The 17,278-nt window shown below is 43.6% G+C and overlaps 1 protein-coding gene across 4 annotated transcripts in view; it reads right to left on the bottom strand.

The window, feature by feature from the left end:
* Nucleotides 1-8,011, bottom strand: part of MAP3K9 (mitogen-activated protein kinase kinase kinase 9) — a 61,265-nt gene extending 53,254 nt beyond the window's left edge. For 3 of the 4 annotated variants that reach the window (XR_002440180.1, XR_002440181.1, XM_021401332.1), the window contains exons 1-2: nt 7,180-8,010; nt 3,300-3,713 (exon numbers count right to left, since the gene is read on the bottom strand). Coding sequence is in view for 2 of the 4 variants with exons in the window: in XM_021401332.1 (XP_021257007.1) it covers nt 3,300-3,713; nt 7,180-7,480 (715 nt within the window). In the remaining 2 variants the exon portion in view is untranslated. Of the gene's footprint in view, nt 1-3,299; nt 3,714-7,179 lie in introns of all 4 variants that reach the window. The other variant, XM_021401334.1, reaches the window with a different exon arrangement.

Genomic DNA, 17,278 nt, shown 5'->3' with positions numbered 1-17,278 from the left:
AGTTACATATCTAACATGTGAGCCAGTAATTGCCCTGGAACACTCATCTCCCAGACTTGCTGCGAACTGACATTCAGCAAAAGAATTTCAGATCTCTAAAAATAAGTCACAGGTGTGCAATCTGTTCTATAAAGATTTTATATGCTCATTTCCTGATAGCATCCAGCAATGAGAACAGCCAGTTCAGAACCTCAACTCCAAAGTTTACATTAAAATCCTAACTCAAATGAACATTGCTTCTAAAATTTACAGGATACTTTCTACACTGTAAATGCATTAGGATTACTTAAAAAAAAAGATCTAAGATAACAAAAATGTCAAATACATTAAGAAAAATTGTAGAGCAAAAATAAGATGTCTACGTTTTTGATTAAAAGGAAAACAGAAAATCACTACGGAGAGTGTTTTTGACTGGGAAAATCTCAAGGAACTACATCTCCCGGAATCTCCAAATAATCTCACAACATTCAGTCTCCGTACAAAATGGAGTTACCTCCTAAAACAGTCAAAACCTTCTATTTTTTACTATGCCATTCAAAACGCTGAAAAAAAAATTGAGACTTTTTTGGGGTACCTACTAGTTGAGTCCACAGATAAAACCGCAATACTTCAGATTAAAAATGATAATTTCAAATCTTTATATGTAATTGGGTAATTCCTCACTTGCATTAAAGTGTTCATCTGACTTATTTCACTGTTCAAAATGTAACACAATTATTTTTAGAAGGTTCAGCATGAAGTATTGTCCTTGCACAATCTGTACCTGCCTGAATACAGGCATGCATCCGAAAGTAAAGCGTTCTCTCATTTTCTACTACTCTAGCCGGAAATCTGACTTTAAATAAGTCAACTGTTCCTTCCCACTCCCCCCATCTAAATCCCTAACTCTCACACTGATGACTCCTGCAGCTTCAGACAGTCAGCACAAGTCCAAGCCAGCAGGTGGTTCTTGAAGATGACATGTAAAAGAATCATACAAGTACCTATTACTAAACCTAGGCAGTACAAATCAGTAGATCAATACAGCTCATGCTCTCACGGCAGCTCTAGAGCAGTGGTAGATGTTCAGTACATGACTGAAGTTGCCTGCGAGAGCCCTTTCCAAGATCTGGCAAGCAGAGGCTGTTCCTTCTGCAGAGACGCATTACTGCCTATCCAGTTGGTGGGTGGAAACTTGTGCAAAAAAAAAAAAAGGCAACAAGCTTGTAATTCTTCAGCCATAAGGCTAATAACTTAATTCATTCTCAATTACCCACAGCAACGGAAAAGTTAAGTAAATCAGAAAAACACACCAAATGCAAACAATATATACATTGTAATGCAATAATCTAATAATTAGAAATTCTCCCCCTCTCTGCTCCAAACATAGAACACCCTGGAATGCTTCGATAGGCATTCTCATTGATTATTCCCTTCTAATTGTCTCTTCCCAAATGAGGAAAATTCCAGCACTGTACTTAGCAAAACCTTCCACTTCTCACTGAACTTGTGCTGCACTGTAAATCTTAAGTACTGCTGAATCACTATGACAAGAGACTTTTTTTTTTTCCTGCCAGAACAGATGCTTTCTAACACCCAGATCTGAGTTTGGTTGGCAATCCTGTGTTCCAGTGTCTCTCTCATTTCACTGGTACTCTGTTTGGTACATCTCCCTTTCACAACTAGCAGTCTCCAGTCTGAATGAAACGGTGAAAATCCAGGACATAACAGCATGTTATTTTAGAATTAGCTTTCATTCTAAGCCTCAAAAATGTTCAGATACTAAGCAATCAAGTCCTAACAGCCTGCTAGTGAAGTAAGACAGTAAGTGTTTGCTTAGGTAAGGAGAAAAGGCCTAACTCTTAACTTAATTATTTATTTTTCACAGATGAAGCCAGTCTTTCCTTAATCAACCCAACCACTCAATCTTTTTTCTCCATTTATCAACACATACTGCCACTTGTAAGGGAAAAAGAAAGTTTAGATGTTAAGATTGCCTTGATTTTTCAACAAAAAAGGAAACTTCAGTGGCATAATAATATAGAAATTAATTTGAAAATTCATAGTTCCTATTTTCAAACTCACCAACAAAAGTTAATAATATTTGTGGTGATGAATTTACATAGATAGTTCTAATGGAAAAAAAAAGATTTAAGGCCAAAAATGTGTAGGGAGATTCTGCACCGACTTGAAAATTATAGCACTGTAATGGTTAATGCTAGCTCTAGCAAATATATTTAAGACATTAAAATTCCCATTTGTCAGAACCCTCTGCTAGATGTTACTGTCCTCAAAGCAAAGGAGGGCATGTGCCTGCATCTCAGCCGCCCATTTCATAGCACTTTCTTATTAATTCAAGCCACAAATAAAAATGGATTAGTACTAACACATCTAACTAAATCACTGCAGTTTACATGCAGATAGCTGATTTCTTTCACCATCTAGACAAGACATAAGCACAGGGAAAGGCCAAAGCCAAACAGCTGCATCCTGGCAACAGGAAGGGAGATGATCTTCAAGCCACAGCAGCAGTTTTCTCTCACATTCGTAAATAATGGTTCTGTGTGTGCATTTGACTTCAAGGTAAAGTCTGGGTGAAAAAAAAAAAAAAGATACACTACCAAAAAACCTACCTCAGACTGAGGACAACAATACTATTACCTTCATGGACTAGAATCCAGAATCATAATTACAGATGCTCTAATCCATGTAATTTAATGGGTCAGCTGCATGCCATGTAAAACACCACAAACATCAGCTCTAGACTTTGGTGTACTGGTTCATTTCATTTACCTGAATTAACGTTTCTGTCAACACTAGCTCTGTGAGGGACTGGGAGAAGCTCCCACTTGGTAGAGATTATCTCCCATAACGGAATTAGGCTTATATCTCATACATACAGCAAAATATAGCAAGGAAAATAAAAGCTTGAGAGCATTAATCTTTTCAGAACCTTTATCCTTCAAAAAAGTAGAAAGAAGGTGCACAGTTTAATCTCAAAAGCTCTTTTGAACACACCGGAGTCTGCTGAAGTGCCAGAAGAACTAAGACATTGTACATACGAGAACTACTACAGAAGCATACTCCAATTACAGTTATCCAGTCACTTAAGTTGCTTCCATGAAGTGAAAGCATTTACATGTTTTCTGTGGTCTGTAGCGCCATACTGTAGACAACTAAACCCCTCTGGGATTAAATTAGAGGATACAGTGGTTCACAAGAAAGAATTCCTAAATTAGCATTATTCCCCTCTCTTCTATACACTATTTCTTTCTGAAAATTTATCCCAGCACCCTCGCTGTTCAGTGTATAGCACTTACTGTTGCTGGATTTCAGGTCACGGTGAATTATAGGAACAATTGCTTCCTCGTGCAGGTAGTTCATTCCTTTTGCAATTTGTACTGCCCAGTTCACTAAAATGTCAGGAGGTATCCTTTTACCAGACAACACTCTATTTAACGATCCTCCACGGGCAAACTCCATGATCAAGCAAAGATTAGGTTCCTTCAAACACACGCCCCTAAGGGCAATGATGTTGGGATGCTTTAACATTGCAAAGAGCTTGGCTTCTTGGCGGACATTCTCAATGGTCTGGCTGATGTCCTCATCAGGGTCATAGCGAGCTGCCTTGACAGCAACCTCATCTCCTATCCACACAGCTCGATATACTTTTCCGAAGCCACCTATGCCAATGATTTCCTCCAGAACAAGTTCTGAGAAGTCGATCTCCAAGACTAGGAAAAGAGGAAAAAAAAATGATGTAAATGCTTAGCAACTATGCAGCCTGTGTATTAACTTAAGGTCCACGTTGCCCAACCTCACCCTTATCCTTATAAGATGGGCCAATTTTCTACCCAAAATTATACAAATGGAAGCAGTAGTCCCTTCTGATAATATTTCTTTAAGAAATAGTACAGTAAAAAAAGAACTTGCAATATTATAAAAACTTACGTAGTTACTCTATGGTGATGATTTCAACATCACAGCTGTGAATGATACACTTAAAAATATCATCACCTTAACATGCTGAAATGCCGTTAAGGATAAATCCTAATTTCTTGCTCTCAATGATAGCACAATATTTTGAAAACTAAAACAACAGACACCCACATGCTAATCTTCACTGACGTCACTACAGTGCTTAATGTTATAGAGTTGAAAGTTAACATCAAACACATCTTCTCTCGAATTCACCCCATATTTGAAAGTTTTTATTCAACTGCCACTAACAATCTTTTAGTCCTTCAAAAATCAAACGTATCCTTCCACACTTTAAAGCTTTGCAGACTTGTTCTCCATGAGATCTGTCTGCCAATTCTGACAGTACTGACGATAGTGGGACAAACAGATGGATCAGACGGCATACTGAGTATGCAGAGCCAGCAATAAGGAAAACAATTTTTTTTACTACTGCATAGTGCATATAGCGCATAATAAGCATGCCTGTTTTCTTTTTTCTATTGTTCCATGAACAATAGAGTCAATGACGAGCCCGAGAAGGAACAAACACGTAAGCCAGCAGCAGGACTCGCAGACAGCGCGGCGCGGCCTGCCCGCGGCCGGACAGCGGCGGTGCTGAAGGGACAGCTCCCCCTGGGCCCGCGGCTGCCGCGCCAGGGGGAAAAGGCCACGCACGGAAGCTGAACAGCGTGGGTGCCGCCAGCTGCTCCCCTTCGGAAACAGTAACCCCCTGCTGGATGCACACCTGAAGCAGTCTGGGGCACACAAGTGAAATTTACGCTTCCAGGTGAAATTTAGGACACAACACTGCACAGAATTTTGCCAAGAGTTCTTTGCCTTGAATGTGCGTACATTTCTTTAACGTAGACTGTCCTTCTCATCCTCAAAAGTAGTTTAATCAGAAAAAAGCTCACTTTTAGACAAGCTTAATATTTAAAAAAGTATTTTCTGTTGATTTAATTTCACAGTTGTACTGCTCTGTTGTACTGCTACACTAGCACACAAAAGACTCATTTCTCTTTGTCTTTCTGAACATGCTAACCCCTTTTCTAAACTCAATTTATCAGACATGTTATAATAAACTGTAGAACCATCCGGAACGTTTAAGGTGCAGTCTTACTGCTGTAGAATTTAAAAAGTGCTACCATTGGTCTAGGACTGATAAGGAATTACAGAGCCTGTATACCATGAACCAGTGGTGAAGTTGACAATTGCAAAGTAAATGCTGTTTAATCAGTATTTATTATACCATACGATTAAGCTACTTAGCTCAGTCTGACATGCATAAGAGCCCACAGTGTAAATGAGGGTGCTTCAAATGGACCCATTGCTGCCAGCCTCAATAGGGATGCAGGGAGAACACGCTTGGTAGTTGTCCTTCAGGGTACCAAGGTAAGGCTCAGGTGAGCACTGTCAGGATGGCTGAAAGACAGAGCGCAGTTACTACCACAGCTCTCCTTGGAAGCAATGTCTCAAGACCTTGCACTCCAACGCCTTCATGATATGTGAAGATAAACTTCAGGAAGCAACTAAAAATAGCTTCTGTGCTGAGGTGCACATCTCTGGAATGACACCCTGCATTACTGCTATAAATTACTACTCTGTACTACTCTAATAAGCAAGTTAACAGTGGATCGTTACTCCAAATAGCTCTCAAGTTAGCAGTGCCAACTCTAAAAGGGAGCATCACTCTTTGCAAAGGGCAGATAGACTTGTAACATCAAACTTCAAAATCCAGTTCAACAGCAACCAACTGTCCAAATCTCATTGTTTCTTAAACAATGAAACAAAAATAATCACGACACCACCACCAGAGCCCTTTAGCATATTAAAAACTTACTGCAAGGGAATAAGTTCTATTCCATCATGAACATATGGTTGCTTACTTGAGAAAAGAGGTAGTGCTGTCCTGTTAAGGCAACAGAAAGATAAGACAAGGATAAAGGGAGGTGGCGCAACCCCACAACTGCTCCTGAACTACCTTGCCACAGAAAGCGTAATAGGGCAGGAGAATCCATAGTTAAAAAGACTGTGCTTGAACAGGCCAAAGTAGGAGCAGAGCTGAGGCTTCAAGAATTTCTGTAGAAATGGTTCTTCCCAGCTATCTCAAGGCAAAACCTACCGAGCATTTGCAGCCTTCTTGGCATGTGGGGAAAAAAAACCCTACACTGTTCCAGCAGGAAAGAAATACCCACTGCTGCCCAGCATAGACTTTTCACATTTCCAAGGGCAATTCTATGAACTACTGAGCTCTCCACCTAAATGCTTTCAAGCAGATCTGGAATAAGGAAAAAAGAAGCTATCAGCTGTATTCCTTGGAGATACGTCCCAGATAGGACAAAGCATCTTTTTACTCCTTTTTTTTTCTAAAAAAGGCTACTAATCTGAAGATTTCTCTCTACCCCCCCCCCAAAAAAAAAAAAAAAAAAACACAACAACTTTGTTCTTGCCTGAATTGTCAATATTGGTATATTGGCAGAGAAACAAGATCTAGTAACAGCAATTCCACATTGTTTCACTTTCTGCAATTGTACATGGCCGCTAGAATAAGCAAAAATGAAATGGCTCAAAGACTTCAAAACTGCTCTGAAATTAGGTACAAGCCAACCCTTCCATACTTTCGGCATCACACCTTAATCGTGCAACTCTCAGGAAGGCCCAAATATCCAAACTCTGATAAAACTCATTCAGAGGTGTTTTAGAGCAGCGTATGTAAGTATGTAAATGGGAACCTGCTAACACAAATTAACATAGGAGTAAAAGATAATATACTTTTGGTTAGGAGCAAGGAAGATAACGAACAAGTATTAGCAATGAATGACCACTGCAGAAAGCAACCACTTCCCGTGCAGCAACCTCTCTCTCCTTACGGGCATTCTTAAAGGGGAGCCACTGGAGGCTGCACCGCTGCCCAGCCATAAAGCTTCAGTCGTTTGAAGGTTTATCAGCCCACAGAAGCATAGTACTTAACAAAGGCAAACGGTGATAAACACGAACGCGGCGCCCTAGCGCTGGCAAACCCGAAGACAGAAGAGCGCTGTGCTCCCGACAGGAAAGGCCCCCGTGCAGCCCCGCGCCGCGCAGGGCCGAGCCGCCTCGCGCTCCGCTCCCGGTGCCGCCTCCGCGAGGCGGTCCGGGCCGGGCCTCGCCGCGCCGCTCCGCACCGCCCGGGCCCTTCCCCGCAACCACGGCCCCGGTCTCCCCCCGGCCCCGCGCCGCCCTCCCGCCTGCCCTCCTTACGTTGTATAGCGGGGGGTGGCGGGTAGCGGGCCCGCAGCTCCGGGCCGCCCCCCTGCACGCCGCTGCTCACGTAGTTGCTGGGGAAGATGCCGACGCGCTGGTCGATCTGCCCCGTCCACCAGCCCTCGTCGCCGGACACCTGCGAGTCCCGGGACAGCACCTGCACCACGTCTCCCGGCCGCAGGCTCAGCTCGTCCTCGCCGCACGCCTCGTACTCGAAGACGGCCGTCCAGAGCGGCCCGCCGCCCGGCGGCTCCCCGCCGCCCGCGCCCTCCTGGCTGAGCGCTGTGAGGGGCTCCATGGCGAGGTTGCTCCATAGGGGGAGGCGCCCGCGGCAGCCGAGCACTGCGGGGGGCGGCGGGGCCGGTACCGCCGCCTATTGTTCATGCGGCCCGGCGCCGCCCGGCAGCAGGTGCCGCCGCCGCGGCCCGGCCCGGAGCCGCCTCAGCCCAGCGCGGGAAGGGGTGAGGGCAGGCAGCGCGTGCCGCCGGGCCGCCGCCGCATCCCCGCCCGCCTCCACCTGCCGCCGCGACCGCGCATCCCGGAGCCACCTGACTCTCTGGCAGCTTCGGCGGCGGGAGGGGAGGGGCGGCCCGACTCCTCGCCGCGATTGGCCGCCGCTCACGCCCGTCAACGCCTCCTCTCACCTGATTGAGGGCTCTCGCCCTCTTGGCCACGCCCACCCCCCTCGCGCAGGAGCCTCGCGCTCACCGGCGTCCCCCCCGATTGGCCCCCGCCCCATCAGCCGCAGCTTCCCATTGGCCTCGCCGCACTTGTCAGTTAAGCGCTCCGAGCCCCGCCCGCCCCGCCGCATCTCGTTGGTTGGGGAAAGAAGCGCTACGCAGGGAGGGCTGAAGGTGGACGGACGTGAGTGGGCGGGGCCCCCTTCGCTCACCGCCAGCTAGCGGGCGGGGCCGGCCGCTGCGCCGCTGGCCAATGGCAGCGCGGGCCCTCCGCGCGGCGCTGAGACAGCGGTTTTGGGGCGGGGTCGCGCCTGCGCTCGGCACGAGGCCGCGGGAGCGCGCTGCGGGCGGGGCGCCGCCATCTCGTGCTGTGAGGAGCTGCTGTGGCCGTAGTGTGGTCGGCTGGAACAGGTGCAGTCTAGAAATACAAACAGGCGCCAGGAGGGGCTGTGCTTTCGTTTATCCCATGTGGTCAGGTTCTGCGCAAGCACAGGCGTTACCTGGGCTTTACGCAAGGTTAATGCAGATGGTACACCAAGTGAAAAATGAGTGAAGGTGTTCTGTTGAGTGATATAAAAAGGTGGCTTTTTTCATGTTTTGCTGCAGGTGTCAGTGATAAACCTGCAGGTGAGAAACTCTTGTCGTGTAAAGCCCCCTGACTGGAAATCCTCGTTTTCACAGCTGTACGTAATGTGTTCCCATATAAAGCCTTGGGCTTAGTGTTTCTTCAGAGTTTTGCAAAGGGTATTACACAATTCTAATCTGCCAAATGATTTTTTTTTTTAATTCTGCACTCCAAGTGAAGCATTTGGTTTTGTTTGGGAGATTTTGTTGTTGTTTTTTAATGTATGAGGTAACAGCTAATACTTCCTGAATGTTCTGCAGTGGGACTTAATGTCTTTCCCTCTTACCAGTCAGGCTGGATCTCAGGATGCACTCTCTCCACTATTCTTTTGTTACTAAACAGAGTGTTTTCACCATTAATCTGAGCTTATCCAACATTACTGCTGCTGAAAGGGACTTCCCTGCCCCGTGTCACATGCCTGACCTGCTTTCCTGATTCCAGCAGCAGTGACTGCATGGCTCTAGAGTCATTTCAGCTCATTTATCTAGCTGAAAGCTAAGCCACCCCGTAAAGAGAGTGAGATTTCAGTCAGCTTTTCAGGTTGATCTGACTCGTGTTAGGACTGTGCACGCGCACGGTCATTAAAGCCAGCACAACGTAAGGGTGCAGGATGGGATGGGGGACAGCAGACCTCTCTTGTTGAGCCCACAGTCGGGTTAACTTGCCTCCATTGTGAAGTTGCATCTGTAATTTTTGGAGTTCAGATAATAGATAATCGAGGTGAAATCTGGAGGACTGATGTTAATGTCCCTATTTAAAACAGCCTCGGTTGCATCCAATACTTTTCTGTCCAGTTATATTCATGGAAAATAATAGTTTGTTTAAACCACACAGTGAGGAAATACGGTTCAAAGTGAATATTTCTAAATTGTAACATAAAAAACTTAATGAGATATTACAAATAAAGGTCTCCTGTCTTTTAGCTGCTTGATTGCTACTATTGAACACCAAAACTTTTAAAGCGAGTTACACTGCTGAGGGTGAAAACCGTAAATAAATTGACTTCGTCCATGCTCACGTTGTCTGCTGCAACAACCTAATGAGACAGAGCCCTGCCCTCGTGTGGAGTGCTTTGGTATCGCGGTACACAGCCAACTTAACTTGTAAAACAGATCTTGCTTTTTTCTTTTTTTTTTTCCTGATGCTTTTTCTTCCTCCATGATGTATTTCTACAGGGATAGTGTCACTTTTGCAGGAAACCCAGAGCAACAAGTGCCTGGAGTTGGGAGAGTGACCAGGGAAATGCTCTGCAAGAGCCCTCATAGGTTTTTACCATTCTCAAAGATTTCTCTTGGTATCATTTATCAGCCATCTCAGAAAGCAGTTTCTGAGTGAAAAGATTTGGGCAGACTGGAAAGGCTGATTTATCTTGATCACAAGAGTCAGTTAATGTTAAACTAATAGTAACTGGCAAAAGACAGAAGAAGGTAACGTTAAATAGTGTATGTAGTCTGTGAATTATATTTTAGCACTTGTGAGATACAGAAAGTTTTGGAATAGTGCATGATTGTCTGATGAACAGTGTACATGCTACAGTGGAGAGTTTTGTTGTTTGTTTTTTTCTTAGGCGTTTTCTAAGAAGACTATCTGTTCCCATTATCACTCAGCAAATCTGAACAATGAGAATTAGACTGTAGATACACATGGATCCAAATCTCAAGTCTGTATCTGAATCCCACTCAATGATTCTGAATGTTTGGCAACAGATTTTGTTATAATAGGTTTAAAAAGGAGAGTCTAACCTGTAAAATACAGATGATAATCTGAGTGTTGTTCAGAATTCATTCATAATGGAAATTTAGGACCAAGGGTTTTAACGCAGGCTTAGTTTTGCTTCTATATTAAAAAACAAGCAAAAATTATTAGAGGAGAGAAAAGAGGCTAGTCTATCCCTAGCCTTAGCTTCAAAAAACTCTGTGTTCTGCTGATTCCATTCCATTGTTCATATGCATCTAGAAAAACCATCTCAGCTTTTTCCCTATCTTCTCTGGATTATATGTGCAGACTATTAAACTAGTACTTTCATTTGACACCTTTCCCTCTCTTAACTGGACCTAGCCATTCTATAACAACATCTTTCTAATGTGCCAGTCCATAGTTATAAACATATACAGGTTATCAAAATCTTGGCACTCTAGGCTCCTTGTCTGTGTGCTCTGTATGGGCAAAAAATCAAAATGCTACAGAAGAAAAGAAAAAAAGAAATAAAAAAAGTCCAGGAGGAAAAAATAGTACCAGTACCTACACCATGGTACTAGAAAGTCACTACTGTTGTTCCAGCAATAGCTTTGATGAAAGCACATCTTTGCCATCACGCTAAGAAGGTATAAAAGATTAAGGAGATGCTCCTTAGTGAGTCTCCTCAGTGTAGCTCACTCCTTAAATATTCCATGATGATTTATATTGCATCTTAAATTACCCTGGCACTAATGCTCTCATTTGGCTTTTATACATTTCCTAGGATGTATCCCAACTGTGTTTCATGGTTATAACCACAGATAGAGCCATATCAAGCAATCTGGAGATGTGTCTAATGCCAGTAGACAGTTATTTGATCAGTGACTGATAATGTCTCCTCAAATAATGTCAGCTTCACTGACAAATTGATTCTTCTATCATTATAAATTGCCTCGCTGCATGGCTGTAAAACTGGACTGTGCTTTTTCCTCACTTTAAAAAAGTACTGCTTTACCAGCATCACTTCAGTGCAGGTTTGCTCTTCATGCAGGGGAGAGGTAAGCCACTGGCAACAGAAGCTGTACAAGCTGTGCTTTGCTGGCTAGGAAGGAGGCTGTGAATCTGGGACTCCAGCATCTGAGTCAGTACAAGAGGGAGCTCTGCTCTGCTTCATAAAATATATATGCTAATCTCCCAGATGGTTATATCTTCATGGAACAGATGACCTGGAAAATAAAACAAGACTAAAAACACTGGGTAGTGGAAGTTCTGGGCTAAAATGTGAGTTTCTTAAAGATTCATCTTTTAAACTCACAGGTCACGCTATGATTTCGCACGTACCACACAGCACTGATACATTTATCAATATTCGTATAAGAAAAATCAGAGAAAGAGTTTCAAATGAGCTTTCTGACTGCACTGAAAGATACGCAGTTAAGAGACATTATGTCTAACTTTGGTTTAGTGATGACTTCCATTTACATGCTGTATACATTATCGCATTCCAAGCTGCTCGTATAGCCCCTGTTTCATTTGGCGTTGGTGTGTTGCCAGTCCTGTGGAGGAACACCAGCACTGCCACACAGGTAACATTGTGCCACATTTTTGAAAATTTGTGGAACGGTAATGTAAGCAATTTGAATAGAGGATCTGAGTGAAGTTACTGCAAAGCAAACGCTCCCACTGCTGCTCAGCAAAGACACTAGAACAAACCTTTCACAAAAGAGCCCTGAAATCCTTACAACCACTGGTGGCCTTGATCTTCCTTTTTATGCTGTGTGTGAAGAATGAAGCGGCGCAGTGCACTTCAGTGGCGTTGCCAGTGTACGGTTCAGCACTCCATCAGCGTTCAGCTTCTTGCCACACCACCAGTGCTGCCTGTGGCACCTTGGCTTCCCCTAGAGGCCTCTTGCCCGAGGAATGACCAAGTCTTTCTTCATGAGGTCAATGAGTTTTTGTTTGAAGAAAAACAAAAACAAATAAAAACCAAGAGAAGAGCTAGTTCCTGGTTTTGTTTAGGCTTTGAGTTTGTCAAACGCTTCGTTTGAGTCAGTTTTCAGGTTGCTGAAGCAATTCTTGAATAAGTTCAGAAATGCAACACAAAAATGAAGAATCCTGCATGTGAACTCAAACCACTGGAGACAGATAGAAACCTTATTCCTAATTCTGATGGTGCATGAGAATTACAACATACAAAGATGTCCAACATCCGTTAGCGATACCAGCATTCGTAACCAATTTGTAACTTTACACCCAAACCATAACTGTACTAAATCTATCATTACAAAGTTTTCAAATTAGATAGCCTTTTCATTTGGAGTAAAATAATCCTTTTCCTTATTGAGGCTAATGTCTTTTTTCTCTAATATGTATTCAGTAAGTTAACTTGCTACTCAGAATAGTAAACCTCAGTCTAAAATGAGACCAAATAGGTCAGTGCTGTAGTAATTGTTTTTGTTCATGTTGTCTTGAGGGAATAGGCAACGTTTGCCTGCTGTCTCCTTTTATTTGCAATCACAGTTTAAATTCTTAACAGAATTAGTTAGAGCAGCCGCTTTGAAAAAAAGCATCACTTTTTACTAGAAAATCTTTCCACATTTTTCTACAGTGTGTCTACCATAATGACTAAGCTCAAATACTCTTCTGTATACATTTAATACTTTACAAGGCAACTGGAAGGGGATTTCCTTGTACTTACATGGAAATGGACCTAATTCTGTGTCGATCTTTCAGCGTGTGTGGGCAGGAAGACACATCACATTTTTATTCTGACGCCATCTCTGGCAGCACCAAATCCACGGAGAGCCAGAGACATTGAACATGAATTCCATGTTACCCTGCTGCAACTATCTCAAGCCATGTACCTTTACATTCCAGAATTAATTAACTTTATTCAGTTTTTTTTTTCTCTTTCCCTAATTAATTGATGAGCTCTGGTACTCCACACTGTGAAGGAACTGTGCAATTTTATACAGGTTGAAGCTTTTGTAGAACATGAGAGAAGTCTGATTCTTGGAATTCTACACAGGTCAGTCCCAGGCTGCAGACTGCTGAGTGCCATTGACTCTAATTGGTACCTAAGTAGTTTTCAAAATATAATATTAAACAAAATTAACTCTTGAAGGATACGTGCCTCCTTGTTTCTCATGGTGTGATATTTTCCCTCCAAATTAAAGGATCTGTAAGAGTAAGGTTCATTAATGACAGGCTTTCTGCACATTAATACCCCCCATGCATGTTTTCCTGCTCCGCTGCCTGTGGAATTTTGTGTCACTGGGAAGCTTTAGTGCTCATTAAGCATTCACATCAAATTCAGACCAGCAAAGATTCTATTCCACAGCAGCATCTACTCTTGTTAGATTGAAGCTTCTGACTCAGGCAGGTGCCTACCTGGGATTGTGGACAAGGTACCTAATGGGATTAAAACTCTAAACTGAAGCCACCCTTTTCTAATGAGCTTTAGGAAAACTTAGTATGCTCTTAAATCTTATTGTTTTTGTAGAATCATAGAGTGGCTTGGGTTGGAAGGGATCTGAAGGATTATCAAGTTCCAACCCCTCTGCTACAGGCAGGGTTGCCAGCTGCTAGGTCGAGTACTAGATCAGATTGCCCAGGGCGCCATCCAGCCTGGCTATAAACACCTCCAGGGGCGGAGCATCCACACCCTCTCTGGGCAACCTGTTCCAGCACCTCACCACTCTCTCAGTAAAAAACTTCTCCCTGGCATCTAATGTAAATCTCCTGTCCTTTAGTTTAAAAGCATTCCGCCTTGTCCTCTCACTATCTACCCTTGTAAAAAGTTGATTTCCCTCATGTTTACTGCATATGTAAAATATGCTACAGTGAGACCATTTTGATAGCTACAAAAAGTTCATTTTCCTATTTTCACATGGTTAGTCTTTCTAGTACAGGGTAGCTTCTTCATGACCAGCAAAGAATTGGAGTAAAAGCAGAAAGAAATATGACTCCCTTCTATTGAATTCTAGTGAATGAATTGTTTTGTCTGGTTATTCCTAGCAGAAGATGTCCATCCTTGAATTGCTGATGGAGTGCCAAAATTTCTTTACGAGGATAATGAAAGGAAAGGTTTACAAGTTCCGCAGCTGAGGGGGAGGAGGATGTGCGAGGCGGCAAGTCTCGCTGGGACGCGCCACGGCAAGGTCGCGCACGCCTGGGCCCGGGCCGGCAGCCGGAGCCGCGCAGTGCCGCCGGGGGGCGCTGCAGCGCCGCGGTGGCGCTGGTGCCGCCCCGCCGCGTCGGGCCTGGCCGCGCGGTGCTGCGCCCCCGCTGGTGGCTGCGTCCCTCCGTCCCGACCAGCCCTCGCGGGCTCCGCGTCGGCGTCGCAGCCGTTTCGTCCCCTGCCTCCCCTGCCGCCCGTTGAACGCGGTTTATTTTTCTGTGCTGGGGTAACAATGAAGAAATTCTCTGCCGAGCTATTTTTGGTCGTGCTGGAGCCACACGCTGCTTCCTCAGGGCTCAAAGCTCATTGTTTTTATTCGCTCACATGAAACAATTGCAGGCTACTTAGGACGTATTTGTTTTCCAGTTCCTCAAACCATTGTCACCTTTTCCTGTTCTCCTTGAGAAAATGGGTCCTTGATACTCGGCCAGGCTGCATTATTTAATTTCCTGCACGCTTGGAGTGAAATCGTCACAAAGGCGGGCACTTTTACTGAAGGGAAACAAAATCACAGAAAAAATGTGGAAGAAAACCTTACTCTGGAAAAAATAAGCAACTTGCGCAACCCTGGAGGAATGAGGCAGCGTGAGTCACAGCAGGCTGAGCTCCTCGCCCTGCCCAGCTCTCACCCGTCCAGGAGAGATTGCTGGGCCCTACATGCGTCCAGCAATGGTGGGCTGTGCTGGGGCATAGCACAGCATGTAGAAGGGCATTTGTGAGATATGAGGCCATGGCTGCTCACAGCAGCATAAAAAGCCCTCTTCACTTGCTTTGTATTACTAGCAACACCACTTAGCCCAGCATCATCATCATCCATAGGAGGCTTGGAAGTACTTGGTCCACAGGCTCACTTCAACACACAGTTCTTCCTTGGTAGACTCAGGGAATCATAGAATTGTTTGAGTTGGAAGAGACCCTTAAAGGCCATCTAGCCCAATTCCCCTGTAATGAACAGGGACACCCACAGCTAGGTCAGGTGCTCAGAGCCCCATCCAGCCTGACTGTTAGAGCCTTGAGGGATGGGGCACCCACCACCTCTCTGGTCAACCTGTGCCAGGGACTCACCTCTCTTACTGAAAAAAACTTATTTCTTACATCCAATCTAAATCTCCCCTCTTTTAGTTTGAAACCCTTACCCCTTGTCCTATAACAACAGAGCCTGCTAGAGTCTGTCCTTCTTTCTCATAGCCTTCCATTAGATACTGAAAGGCTGCTTCTCATGGTCCATGCTGCTTACTTTCTTCACTTTACTTTTTCTTCAGCTCCTTTTCAGAACTCCTTTCACTCTCTGAAATTGAAGTTTAGTTCAGCTTTCTTGTTTGCTCTCCACTTTAACCGTTTTAATCTATGTGCCATTACAAATTGCAAGAGTGCTGCAAGGGTGAAAAAAAAAAAGAAACGTGCTTTTGGGATGCAAACTTGTTACTTTTCCTTAAAAACTGTGCAGGTGAATTCACTTTTGTTAAAAGTTTGAATTAATTTTAATTCATATGTAACTACATGCACATCTAGGACCCTGGCTTCTTCCTCACCTCTGCTACCAGTTGATTCAGAAGACATGACAGCAACCAGGTTTATATCCACAGAGGCTGAATAACTCTCAGCACACTTTTATCCTTATTTTGGATAGAAAGTGTTAGAAAGAATGACCACAACAAGAATGTAAGTTGGTATCTTATCAGTGGGAAGAAGAAGTGAGGCTTTATTACAGAGGATAAGCTCTTGGTGATGCAGTCTCTTTTTCCTGTAGACTACCCAAGGCCACACACACTGCCTGTGAAGCCGCCTCCTACATAATTTCCTTGAAAGTCAATCTAGCTAGCCAAATTTGATGGATACTCCAGAGATATCAGTCCCTCTCCTACTAAACACTTCTAGCCTGTAGCTGGTGTTCTTCCATCACTCCATTAAGCTCAGTCCCTTGCAATCTATCTGTTGTATTTATGAGCAAATCTGACAACATTAAGCACTTGTCTCCAAGTTTATGAGATGATGGGTTTCACAGAAACAAGAGATGCAATTAGCTATTGGGCACAGCTCCTGACAGAAGCTCCTAGCAGACCTGCCAGTCACACAGAAGTTTTTTTGAGAAAGTATGTGTTGTTTAGATCTGTTGTCAGGTGCAAGGTAGAAGGGAGGGCAGTGAAAAGCTGGATGATTGTGAACTCCGAACTGTTCACTTGTAAGACCCAGATTCTATAGATCTTTTGTGTGGGAAAAAAAGCCACAACAAAGCCAACCAAGCAAACAAACCTGCAAATCTAATTTGTTTCTAATTTCCTGATGTCAGTAGAAATAGTAGTTGTGAGTAAAGATGCTTTTCAATTCATGGCTTTCAAAATTATGCCTGAATCTTTGACTTAAATTATTTTTTTTAAGTTAGAATGTTCTGCTTCTTTTCCATCATATGCCATTAAAAGTTTTACAAGCAAGAATGTAGTTGCATTGATACTAAAAAAACTGTGAAGAAGCAGTATGTACCAGAAATGCAAAATTCAGTCCAAGAGACAAAATATTTTTGCCACCTGCGTTTAATTGTGCTGTTACCACAGCAAGACTGTTTTTCATATGATTCGTGTAACACTCAGTATTGAATTAAATCTTGGAAGTACATTTTCTACAGCAAAATAGTTTTTTGTGATTCAAGTACTGTTTGCAACAAAACCTCTTTTCATGTCATGTCACATGCTGAAACAATGGTGAAAAGATAAATCACTCAAAATCTAATTTTAACTGCTTCAAAATTTTGCAATAGGTTCACTAATTCCTGTAAAGTTCAGAACATTTTTATAACAGATGTGGGCATATAGCTTACAGATTTCTGATGCAACCTTACCTAGCATTCCTGGGCTCTATAAGCAGAATGAACAGGGAATGAATCTCTCCACAAAAGAATTGCCTTCTCCACCCTTCCTTTGTTTCAAAGTCGTTTCT

This window comes from Numida meleagris, chromosome 6 (genome assembly GCF_002078875.1).
Source record: "Numida meleagris isolate 19003 breed g44 Domestic line chromosome 6, NumMel1.0, whole genome shotgun sequence".
Taxonomy (NCBI): Eukaryota; Metazoa; Chordata; class Aves; order Galliformes; family Numididae; genus Numida; species Numida meleagris.
This window is presented reverse-complemented; position numbering and strand designations above follow the sequence as displayed.